Consider the following 12,669-nt stretch of genomic DNA (forward strand, 5'->3'; position numbering starts at 1 on the left):
TATATTCACACAATGGAATACTACGCTGCATTGAAAAAAAGGAACTCATGCAATATTATTCAAAATGGGTGACCCTGGAGGACATTACGCTGAGTGAAGTATCTCAGTCACAAAAGGACAAACACTGCATGGTGTCACTGTTGTAAAGCAGGACTGACATCAGGGTTTGGGGGGAGACTGAGAAAGATGGGTTCATAATGTATACTGCATTGAAACAGATGAGGGAGAAAACTGTTTAAAAGGCATATGTGATTAAGTATTTTTGTCATGACATGTGTCTAGAGTGAAGGCTGCATGTTGGAGTGGACCTGGGGGAGGGTTTGTAAAACAATGAAAGAATTTTTGTTTTACTTTTATAAGAGGGTAGTGTATTGGGGGGGAGGGTTGGGAGGTGAGAAAAGTGGAACAGTGAATGACTGGAAATCCAAAGTCTGTAAATTTTCATTGAAATTAGTAATAAATTTTAAAAGAAGAAGAAATGGGCATACAAAAAGATGCTTAACATCATTGACTAGTTGTTATTGCTCATGTTGATTGTCCTACAGTCAAAACCAACTCATAGCTGACCCTCTCAAGAGTGTCCCAAGGCTGTAAATCACATAGGAAGAGATTGTGCATTGTTCTCTTGATGACCTGCTGATGGCTTCAAATCACCCTGCCTTTGGCTTGGCAATGCAACTTCCTACCCACTAGCTCACATGCTTTTAGACTATCTCAAACTTTATAAAGTATTTTAAAAAAGAAAAATTATACAAATTTTGACTAAGATGTAAAACAACTAGTGTGTGGACACTGCTACTTGGAATGTAAGGTGATAGAATCACTTCACAAAATAATCTGGCAGTTTCAGAAAAAGTGAAATATTCATTACCATTCAAACCAACCACAGCCATTCCACAACTAGATACTGATCCAGGAGAATTGTTAGCATATGCCTATACGAAGGCATGAACATCAACATTCCTAACAGTTTTTGTTTGTAATAGTTCAAAACTGGAAACAACTCCAATGTCTACCAACAGGTGAATGGCTCTGAGGATATACAAACTAGAATATATAGTATATTCATATAATGGAATAGTATTCAGCAATATAAAGGAATGTAACACTGATGAATCATAAAATAAGGATATTAGAAAAAAGCTAGACAAAAAATTTACACACTTAATATTCCAATTACATAAAAGTTTTTTTAAAAAAACCAAATTGACAAAGAAAATCAATGGTTGCTTTGGAGGGCTGGAAGGAAGACATTGCAAAGGGATATGAAAGCCTTTGGTGAAATAATGATTGTGTTCATTATTTGCTAGTGATGATGGCTTGTGTGTGTGTGTGTGTGTGTGTGTGTGTGAGAGAGAGAGAGAGAGAGAGAGAGAGAAAAGTTTTCAGATTCTACCTAAATATATGCAGTTTGTGTGTTATCTGTGGTCACTGTGATTCTGATTTACGGTGACCCATATGTGCAGAGCAGAACTGTCCATAAGGCTCTCAAGGCTGTGACCTAAAAACAGATCCCCAGGCCTGTCTTACATACAGTTTATTATACATCAATATGCCTTCATAAAGCTGTTTAGAAAAATAACAACTACACTAAAAAATCCCCCAACATATCAAAACTGGGGTAAAACAGCTAAAACACTGCTTCTCTGCACACTCATGTTTACTGTAGCATTATTCATGATAACAAAGAGGGAATGGAAACTCCCTTAATGCCCATCAACAAACAAAAGGATAGAGAAACTATGGGATATTACATAGCATTGAAAAACAATGAACTCAGAGAAGACTACACAACATGAGTAAGTCTGGCAGACATTATACTGGGTTAAGTATCTCAGTCACAAAAGGACAAATATGATATAAAATCATTGTTTTAACAATAGGTTAGATAGGATAATGAGAAAAGAAAGAAAAGAATGGATAGATGATGAACACCATATCAGAATAGGTGAAAGAAAGGACAACCTGAAAGGAATGAATGATTAGACATTATATATATGGCAATTAACAATCTGGAACAGGACAAACATTGCAAGTGGATGGGGGAAGTAGAGGGAGGAAGATGTGTATGAATAAATGAAAACCATACTCTTTGTAAATTGTCACTAAAATCAATTTTTAAAAAAAGGTAGTGGCAGGGGAGCTCTGGTGGCCTAGTGGCAAGGAGTTGCAACTACAATCCCAGAGGCACACGGTTCGAATCCACCAGATGCTCTGCCGGGAAAAGGAGGGACAATCTCCTCCTGTACCAGTCAGATCTGATTTGACGGTACACTCACACAAAAATAAAAAATTAAAAAAAAAAAAAGTAGTGGCAAGAAGCCACACTGCAATCCGAAAGGCACTCAAGTTCGATTCCACCAGCTGCTCTACAGGAGAAGGATGGGCATTCCCCTCCGGTGAGATCAACTGCCCCTGAAAACTGAACAGAGGGTCAGCCATGGGGGAGGGTCAGCCATGGTCGGTCCAGCTGGATGGCACACACCACCACCACCAGCAATGTGGTAATTATGCCTCTCAGTTTACAAATGCATGTGCATATAAAGTGATAATTTGGAGAGGGATACAATAAAAATAAATGTTCTATTATGTATTTGACACATTTTACAGTATTAACGACCAAATGACATACAAAAAACTAAAAAAGTTCAAAGAATTCGAGGGAAATTGAGATAATTTCTTCAAATTTGTATTGGAATTTTGTAAATTAACTAGTGGAAAAAGAAATATTGTTAAAAAAATAGTCCAAGGAATTGTGATCACTCCAGAAATCTAAGAGCAATTAAGGTTCAGGTTCTCAAAAACTCACCAGTGTAATGAGGTTGAGATTTTTACTGTTATCATTACTTTTAAATAATATGTGTCATATTTTTATCATTTTTAAAGCACTGAATTTGTGTTAGTAAGATCTAAAAGATTAATAACTTCTGTGAAGTGAAATTTGACTATTGCAATCATGACCTTAACATTGCATAAATAAGCTTTCGGAGGACAAATTCTGAATATTTTTACATTCTTCAAGTGCTAAATATTTTATATGACATTTAATAAATATTTATCAAGGACATGGAGGAAAAACCCAAACAGTGCTCCTAGAGAAGTGTATAGCTTTAAATGTCCTATTATTTTTTTTCTAATAATAGTATATATAAGCGATGATCAAAGATGGTAAAAAAAGAGCCAAGTAAACGAAGCTATTAGAACTAAGAAAAGAGAAGAAAGCAATAGGGGAAATATCCGCAGAAGCGACTCTTCACTATAGTAATTACTAAAGTAAAAATCTGTAAATTGTACCTCTGCAAAAGAAAGTGGCTTTGGTTCCAACCATTCTTTTGAGTTCTTGAGTTTGGAAAATTTATCATATAAATTTTTCATCGTGATGACAAACTAGAGCCCCTAGAAAAACTAAAAGATAGCTTTTTGAGTAATATAAACTCACAATCATCTTATTTTAATCAGTCCATGATATTATGATCAACAAATGGATATGCTAGAGATTAAGAACATAAACCATCCATGTTTTTCCTGATAAGCGAAGTTTCCTGCACTTGGTTTCTAGTGATTTGTTCAGGGTCAACCTTCTTAAAAACTGAGGAAGTTCTCTTTGAATTGTATTACCCCTTTCATGATTCAGAGGCAGTACAGAAACCGCCTTTCCTGGTTTCTGGAATGGCTTCTCTGACCATCCTACAATGTTATCCATTTAAATTGATGGGGCAATTTCAGCCTGGCCTCGAGGGACTGCACTTTTTTCTCTCTCCTTGCTGTCCATTTGTCTGGGTAAATCGCACCGCAGGAGATCGTCCATCTTTCTCCCGCAGAGCGGCTGGTGGATTCCAACCAGGAGAGGTCCTTTGGGTTAACAGCGCAACTCTCTACGGCATCACACCCAGACACCCTTTTATACCCACGCATCAGCGATGGACAAAGTTTCAAAGTTCCAGCTACTAAAACAAACAGCGTAGGCTGTTTATAGAAGGGACAATGGAACTTTCAAAATTTGGAAATCTTCAATTGAACCCAAAGCCCTCCCCAACGAGTCTTTCCAGAGGGAGTAGATATTCGTTTGCCCCAGAAATTGACCCACAGCACCCACTCCCATCCCACTCTCAAGTTCGAGATATCTGCTGCCTGGACCCCTAGCCCGGATCCGGCTAGCCTCGCGCGGAAGCCGCCTGCCCTGGGGGTTGCCCCCAGGCGGTGCAGGTAGCTTTGTAGGCCGCGCAACAGGCACCTCCGACCGCTTCCTTCACGACACTTGCAGAGGCTACAGCTACTCCGCACCGCCTTGGAATCCGGCCCGAGCGCCCACGGGACCGCTGATCCGTCCACTGCGGTGGGAGAGCGCGCGGGTTATAGAGCCGGGCGCCTGCGAACGTCAGGCTATTCTGTCCTATGTCCCTGGAACGAGACCCTTCCGCCGCGGCGGACAACGAGCGGGAGGCGGGATCCAGATTCAGTGGGGTCGGGAGACTCTAGTCTGCTCCGACAAGGTGTCCACTGAGACCCAGCTGAGGGACACGGAATTTGGGGCTGATTGGTGCCAGCCTTTGTGGTTGAATTCTTGTTTATCTGGCAACGGGATGGGGGTGGGGGGGTGGGTGGAGGGTGTCCCGGCTTCTTCGTGATAGGCACCTATCGCGGCCAATAGCAGTGCACGTCGCCTTCCCTCTGTCCGTTGGGGGCGGGTCTCTGCTGTGCTAAACTTGCGGCGACCACTTGTCTCCTGTACGAGGAAAGTACTTGTCTGCTCTGCAGACCGTCCAGGGCCACCCCCCATTCCTTAAGCGTAGTCCTCGTTTCTACTAGGTTTTGTCCTCGAGACAAATCCTTAGGAAGGATGTGGCGCGAAGAGATGTTCCTCCCTTCCAGTATCCCTTGGAAGGGCGTTGGAGGTTGTCCTGGTGAGGACCCGCACAGAAGACTTTAGGGAAATTTGATTGTAAGGACTGTACAGATGTTTCTCATCCACTGAGGTCTGTGCCCATATTTGACCCTGTGCTGGTCAGTGGTGAGGAAATAGGAATAATGATCAGCATATTTCCTTTACACTCGTTTACTTTACTCCGTGATTCTCCATCCTGGAGGGCGAAAATTTAAGCACTGGTGTCCAAGATCGACCCTGTTGTGTACCATCGAGTGGGAACCGACCCATAGCTGACCCTGTGGCGGGCTTTCAGAGGCAGTTAATAAATAATTCTTGAGAAAATTATCCATCCTACTTCCGCGGAAGCGCAGTTGGGATTACAGCGCAGCTTCTTGCCACTAGGCCACCAGAACTCCCAAGACCCACCCTAGATCAATTAAAAACGGATCCCTCAAGGGGGACCACTGTGTGTTGAGGGAGAGATAGATGTTCATACTTAGCTGATTCTGATGCAAACCAGTAACACAGCTAGACAATTGTGAGGCTCTGGTTTTTCCAAGCTCATTTTATAACTCTCTGGATTGTGATTTTCTAGGATTTTTCTTTTTCCTATTATTATTGATGGACACAAGATTATAGATCAACGTTTTCACGCTACTTTTCTTCCCCCCTCCCCTCAGAATACTCATATTAAAACACTCTGAAGGGATTTTTGTGTTCATTACTTTTAAGAGCCAGCCATAGTGAATAATTTTCCAGTTTTCTGAGCTGAGGGAACATGAACCATTTGCAGACATTACTGTTAGATACCCTTCTGGGAACGAAGCATGTGGACGGCGCAGCCCTGATCACACTCCATGAGCGCAGCCTATGTGTCGCATCACCAGGATTTAATGTAAGAAAAACAAGTTTGGGCATTAGTATTTGAAACCTTGTTTTCCTGTAAAGATCAAAGTAGTAAACTTTTTGGGCTTGCCATACGTCTCTGTCACAACTACTCAACTCTGGACATCAAAGAATGGTTGTGGCTTTCTATTTATGGACACCAAAGCTTGTGTGTGTGTGTGTGTGTGTGTGTGTGTGTGTGTGTGTGTGTGTGTGTGGTTTTTTTGTTGTTTTTGTTTATTTATTTAACCACTTGAAAATTTAAAAGCTTGCAAGCTGTACAAAATAGATAGTGGGTTAACTTTGGTCTGTGAGCCATAGTTTTTGGACCCTGGTCTATCTCTTACATCTCTGCAGATAATGCCCAATGATATCCAAACACTTGTGAATGGATTTGCCAAAAACCCTTTACAGACTAGAAGAGAAGGATTATATTTCAAGGAAAAACATTACAAATGTGTCCGGGCAGATGACTATTCTTTGTATGCGAAGAATGTGAGTAAAATTTGAAAACAAATTGAATAAAAATCTTAAGCACAGAGCTTTCCTGCTCTGGTATGGGGAGACATTCCCTCTAGAATCTATCAAATAAACTTTACCTGAACTCTTTCCACTCCAATCTGTCTTTCATACTCTGTATCTTCTTTTTTAAAGATGTCACTCATATTCTTAAAATCTCTATTGCCTCCATGTTGCCTCAAAGAAATTATTGTTGTTAGGTGCCATTGATTCAAAGAAATGAAATTTTAAATTTAATTCAAAGAAATTAAAAGGATGCAACTCACATTTGTTGTATTCCCTATATGGATTAGTCATACTTCATCTATGTTATAAACTAAGCCTCATTTTTCTGATTAGGAAATGAAGACTTAACAAAGTTAAAAAATTCTTTCATAATACAGTAGAAAATGGAAGTACTGGCATTAATGAATTTCAAAATGTATAATCATTCCAGTACATCTGTTTTATGCATTGGAACAAGGGTATATTACAATCAATTGGAAACTTTTCAAAAATCCACGGCTTTTTTTGTACAGTCTAAAGACAATTGTTGTTGTTATGTGCCATCGAGTCGCTTGCGACTCATAGCGACCAGAGTATCCAATACTTGGGTATATGGAAATGAGAAAAATGTTGAAAGCAGAAGCATAACTCCTTGGTCCCATGATGATGACCAAGAGAAGGGCATTCTGTTTTATTCTTTGTGCAGGAAAGCACTGGTGTGATAGTTGTGAAGACTCATCTGTATCTTCTTGTGGCAACTTACACTGAAGGCATGTATCCTAGCGTCTGTGTGGAAGCCACGGAGAAGCTTGGTACGTTGCTTCTAATTCCTTTCCTCAGAACTGTCATAGCAAACTATGGTGGCTCATCATCCCAAGGCCCTGCAACTTATTGGCAGGGTCCTGCTTTCTCTGTTTCGATTTTGAATAAGCAATTAAAACGTGTATGATGAACAAATAAATTAATCACTACTGCTTCAGAGAGCTAAATCAAGTGCCAAAGAGCTGATCATAAGGGATGTATTGAAATATAAACCACCATCACAGAAACAAAACATATATATATATATATATGTTTTATATATAATGTTTTATATATAATGATAGATATTCCCAGTTTTCTTAAGAATCTCCCAGGAGAGAAAAGTCATAAATACATGCTACACAGCTGTGAATGAGGTATGCTGGAAGTAAACAGGACTGAGTTGGAAAAGAAACACCTAACAGAGTCAGTAAACTCCAACTCAGGAAGGACAGAATATTAGAACTATTATGGACCCTTTCTGAGCAGCTGTCAGAATTGAGGGGAGGCATTGTGTGGTAGAACATTAGTAGGAAGACAGGATACAAACAGTTCCAGAAAATGAGGCAAGGAAGATGTACGATGAGGCTGTTAAATAATCAGATGAGGCTCAGGACTGATTCCCCATGTTTTCTATGAAGACAAGGCTCTGGGGACCGAAGACCTATACAGAAGTGGACCAGGGAGGATGCCTGACCTATTTAAAGAAGATAGGTACTGTGGCTGACACAAACAATTGATGCTTAAGACTACGACTGAGTATTTGCTGGTTAGAAGAACTCAGCTGACATCATGCCACTAAGATCCCACTGCACTGAGAAGGGACAGGCTCTCTTGGAAATGATTGGGTGCTCATGAGCCATAAACAAGGCTGGTACCCACTTTGGAACTAGTTACATGTCTAATTGTATTTCTCTCAAATTTAACGTATGTTTTCTATTAAAGTTATATGTAATTATTATAGAAGATTTGGAAAATAGTAGAACTATTAGAATGATTTTATGATGAAAGATTCTAGGAGCATGATTATTAATTACAGAAGACCTTTAAATAGTAATGGTTTATGGATGCTGTGTTACTTCTCTAACACAAATTAATCAGGTTTGTTTTTAAAACAAACATTATAGGGAATTTATAGCAAAGCCATGCCTTTGCATAAGAGTACTGAATATCCTATGAACTTCCATAAGAACAATCTGTCTTGGAGGAATCACAACTAGGGTGCTCCTCAGAGACAAGGATGGTGAAACTTTGTCTCACATACTTTGAGAATGTTGTCAGGAGGGACCAATCCTTGGAAAAAAGATAACATTAGGAAACGTGGAGGGTCAACAAGACGGACTGACACAATGACTGTGAAAATGGCCTAGAGGGTATCAGAGATTGTGAGGAGAGTACACAATAGGGCGAGGCGAGGCTCTTCTGTTCACAGGATTGCTGTGAATAGTAGTTTTGATGTCACCTAAAATTCTAATAGTGACTCACATACATTTGTAAAAAATAGCTTTAATTCAAAGTTCTAAGTTTTTTAAAAAAAATTAAGTAGATGGACAAGTTTTTATTTTATTAACTTTATTGGGACTGATTTTAAGTGTCACTACCATATTACAAGAGAACCATGATATATTTCTTACATTTCCTGAGATCTCTCTATATAAAGTAAAATTAAAGAATTGAAGCCAACCAGGTTTCCTGGTTTCCTTGTTAAAGAATTATATCTAACTCTAACTAAAGCCATATACTAAAAAATTAGGTACTATATTTTAATAAATGTGTGTAGAAAGAGATATCCTAATAATTTTGGTGTATTTTTTATTTGCATGAGAATTTCATTTATGATCATGTCTCTAAACCTGTAGCAAAAACCTATAGGGAAATATGGTTCATCTGCAAGTTTCATTTTCCTAGCAGATAATTGTCAGGGTCCACTTTAGTAACCATGTTGATAGCTACTGGTGAGTTAGACCCAATTCATGGTGACCCTCAGCACAAATGAATGAAGTATGCCTGATCCTGTGCCATCTCCATTATTGTTTTTCAGTAAGACCATGTTCCACTGTGGTCCATATGTTTCCATTGGTGATTTTTAGAAGTAGATTGCTAGGCCTCTTTTGCTAGTCTGTCTTAGTCAGAAAATTCTGCTGAAACTTTTTAAGCATCATAGCAACATGCTGGCCTCAACTGATAGCTGTGCATAGATACATTTGCCAGGAATAAAACTCAGGTCTCCTCCAGGAGAGAATTCTACCACTGAACCACCAAAGCTTCTTTTTGTTACTTAATACATCCTGATTGTCCTGGAGTTTGTCTGTCGTGGTTGAAATAAAGGCAAGTTAAGTAATGTCAAGCACTCAATTTAAAGAAAATATTGGTGATGTTGATGAGCTAGGTCTTAGCTTTCAAAGATATTATTAGAAGTAGCTTGTTTAAAATATGGCAATTAGTTTTAAATGTAAGCTATAGACTGCACAGGGCAAGGGAATCAACAGATGACTTTGTTCCCTTTGAACACATTACTATGCTGTTCCCTCTGCCCCAAGTATCTATCTGTCTTTCTTCCCTTTAAGAAACCCCATTGGTGCAAAGTTTAGTACTTACCAACTAACCAAAAAAAAGTGGGTGGATTGAACCCACCTGCCACTCTGCATGAAAAAGATGTACTGATCTTTCTGCTTCCATAAAGATTTTTAACCTTTGAAACACTCCTATAGAATCACTATGAGTCAAAATCAGCTCAATGGCAATAACATTTTAGTTTTGTTTTTATTATTTTTCTTTCCCTGGGTGGGGGGAATCTCACAGTGAAGGATTCTTTATAAGACAATGAATCATTGAGGGCACAGGTTACCCCTTAACTATCTAGCAATTCCTGTGTCTTCAGTAACTAGCTAGAGTCCTAGCACATGGTGACCACCCAATAATATTATTTAATAAATAAATTAATAAGTGAATCATACCATAGTGATAAATTGTTGCTTTAATTTCTTCCAGGACAATACCTAAGAAAAAAGGGAAGCTAAGACATAAGAGACAACTATTAAAGATAGCATTTAATTTTTTAGAAGAAAACTTACAGAGCCTAAATAAATGTCTGATTTTATTTTTGAGAGGTTTTTTTTTCTTTATTGTAGACTTGGGTACATGAAATAAGACCTACTGCATGGGAAACAGGGGAGAGAATGTAAAAACTCCAAGTAGAAAAAAAGCTAACATTGGATTGTGGCAAAACCCAGAGAATCTGTTTGAGCAACTGAAAAATTATGTATGTTTCACAGTTGACCTCATGATACTAAATGATCTGCTAAATTTACAATTTATGGTTCTCAATGTTGAGGTTCATAATTAAGCTAGGAAATCTTCAAGCTTGAGCTAATTGATTGTTTAGCTTTTGAATCTTTTTTGTTGTCTAAGAGTAGAGGTCTGGTGGCTTAGTGCAAACCCAAAGGTACATGGTTCAAATTCACCAGCTATTCTGAGGTAGAAAGATGAGCAGTCTCCTTCCATGTGATTAACTGCCTCTGAAAATATGCTGGAAGGCAGGTCGTGCCAAGCACTCCATGCACCAGACAGATCGAATTTGAGTGAGAAATATTATTAAAATAATTATTGTGGGAACCACAGGAGCAGTGTGCCTCTGCAGGGAGCAGCAAGCCATGGCAGGACCCACACACCAGGAGCAAATAGGACAGTGGGAATTTGAGTGAGGTACTTAGTGGGGGATTACTAGTGATTGTTGGACCAATTGTGGGACCCCTTTGCTTTAAGCAGGAGGGAGTAAGACAGCTAGAGCTCAACTGGGGTGGCAGACCCAGTTCTTGAAGGGAAAACTAAGGCTTCCTGGTTTTCCATTCAGGTCTCCCTCTCCACAAACACACACACACACACCCGTGTAGGTCTGTGAGCATTTCCCCCTTAGCCCCCACATGCATCCACATGTGTGCCTGCCCTATGTGCATGCATGCCTGCCCCTGCCCAACCTTCTTCTGGAGCAGTGACATCAGATCAAGAACTGGCTCTCACCTCAGGCACGAAAAACTCTACCACAGCAATGTCGTGAAAGAAGCAGACTACCTCACTTCTTACACAAGCCCAAAGCAAAATATCACCCCCCAAAAATGACATAGGATCAATAGATTTCTTGAAGCCAGAAAGTCTGATGGAACTTTCTCTCACAGAATTTAAAAGAACAATATTTCAATATTTTCAGTGGGTGAAAGACAAACTTGAAGAATTATAGGACACTACAGGCAAAACCCAGGAGGAGCTTGAAAAAAATACAAACCAATGCAGATAAAACAAACGAGGCATTGGAGGCACTGGAAAAACAAGAAAACATGATCCAAAATATGAGGTCCAATGTTTCAGATGCTGTCAACATGATGGAGGGACACGTGAACAGAGCTGAAAAGATGGAACAAAGAACCAGTGAAATAGAAAATAGAATTGAAACACTGGTCTGCTAGAGCAAAAAGTAGAATCAAAAAGGAAAGAAAAAGAAGAAAACCTAAGAATAATGTGGGACACTATCAAGAGAGATAGCATGCATATCATCTGAATCCCAGAACATGAAGAAGTAAGTAAAGGGACCAAAAAAAGCTGTGGAAGAATTACTAGAAGAAAACTTCCCAGGCATAATGAAGAATGAGAGATTATATTTTCAAGAAGTTGAGCAAAGACCATATAGAATAAACTCCAAAAGAAAAACATCAAGGCATATCATAGTCAAATTTTCCAGAAACAAAAATAAGGAGAGAATTCTGAAAGCTGTGAGGGAGAAACAAAGAGTAACCTATAAGGGATAAGATTAAGTACCAATTTCTCAGCAGAAACCATGCAAGTAAGAAGATAGTGGAATGACATATATTGAACACTCAAAGAACACACCCAAGAATACTGTACCCAATGAAACTGTCCATCAAATATGAAGGAGATATTAAGATATTCCCAGGGAAAAAAAAATAACAAACCACCCTAAGGGAGTTTGTAAAAACAAGTCCAGCCTTGCAGGAAACTCTGAGAGACGTCCTTCTTACAGAGGTGTCACAGAAAGTAGGATGGACCAATGGAACTAGCAACACCATCAAAAAAAACCTCAACAAAATGATAGCAATAAAACCTTGCCTCTCAATATTCACTGAATGTGAATAGTTTAAATGCACCACTGAAGAGAAAAAGAGTAGCAAATTGAATAAAAATACCCAAATCTATCAATATACTGTCTGCAAGAGACACACCTGACAAAGAAAGAAAAATAAAGACTAAAAATAAAAGAGTGGGGGGAAATACCAAGCAAAGGTAACCCGAAAAAAGCAGGAGTAGTGACATTAATCTCTGATAAAATAAATTTCAATGCAAAAACCATCCCAACAGACAAGGAATATCACTACATAATGCTGAAAGGGTCAATAGAACAAGAGAACATAATAATAGTATCTATGCACCAAATGAATAACCTGTAAAATATATTAAAAAAAATTTAAAAAACTGAAAAAGGAAATAGACCACACTACTAATCGTGCTAATGAGAAACCTATACTTGGACCAAGAGGCACTCGTCAGAACAGAGCAGTGTAACACTGCATGGTTCAAAATTTGGAAAGGTGTACACCAGG

At 39.0% G+C, this 12,669-nt stretch overlaps 1 protein-coding gene across 1 annotated transcript; it reads left to right on the forward strand.

The window, feature by feature from the left end:
* Window positions 1–5,645: 5,645 nt before the first annotated feature.
* PFN4 (profilin family, member 4) lies at window positions 5,646–10,077 on the forward strand. The gene is made up of 4 exons (XM_006880628.1): window positions 5,646–5,762; window positions 6,110–6,247; window positions 6,963–7,068; window positions 10,049–10,077. Exons 1-4 carry the CDS (start codon window positions 5,646–5,648, stop codon window positions 10,075–10,077), a joined length of 390 nt encoding a protein of 129 aa, XP_006880690.1.
* Window positions 10,078–12,669: the final 2,592 nt, after the last annotated feature.

The sequence above is a fragment of the Elephantulus edwardii genome, unplaced genomic scaffold, assembly GCF_000299155.1.
Source record: "Elephantulus edwardii isolate Elephantulus edwardi_28Jun2011 unplaced genomic scaffold, EleEdw1.0 scaffold00009, whole genome shotgun sequence".
NCBI classification, from domain to species: domain Eukaryota; kingdom Metazoa; phylum Chordata; class Mammalia; order Macroscelidea; family Macroscelididae; genus Elephantulus; species Elephantulus edwardii.

What these genes read in the sequence shown, in the direction of transcription:
- PFN4 (XM_006880628.1), top strand. Translation starts at nt 5,646, where the DNA reads ATGAACCATTTGCAGACATTACTGTTAGATACCCTTCTGGGAACGAAG. An exon ending in ATTCTTTGTATGCGAAGAAT is followed by an intron (nt 6,248 to 6,962) that starts GTGAGTAAAATT and finishes TTCTTTGTGCAG; the next exon opens with GAAAGCACTGGTGTGATAGT. An exon ending in GGAAGCCACGGAGAAGCTTG is followed by an intron (nt 7,069 to 10,048) that starts GTACGTTGCTTC and finishes AATTTCTTCCAG; the next exon opens with GACAATACCTAAGAAAAAAG.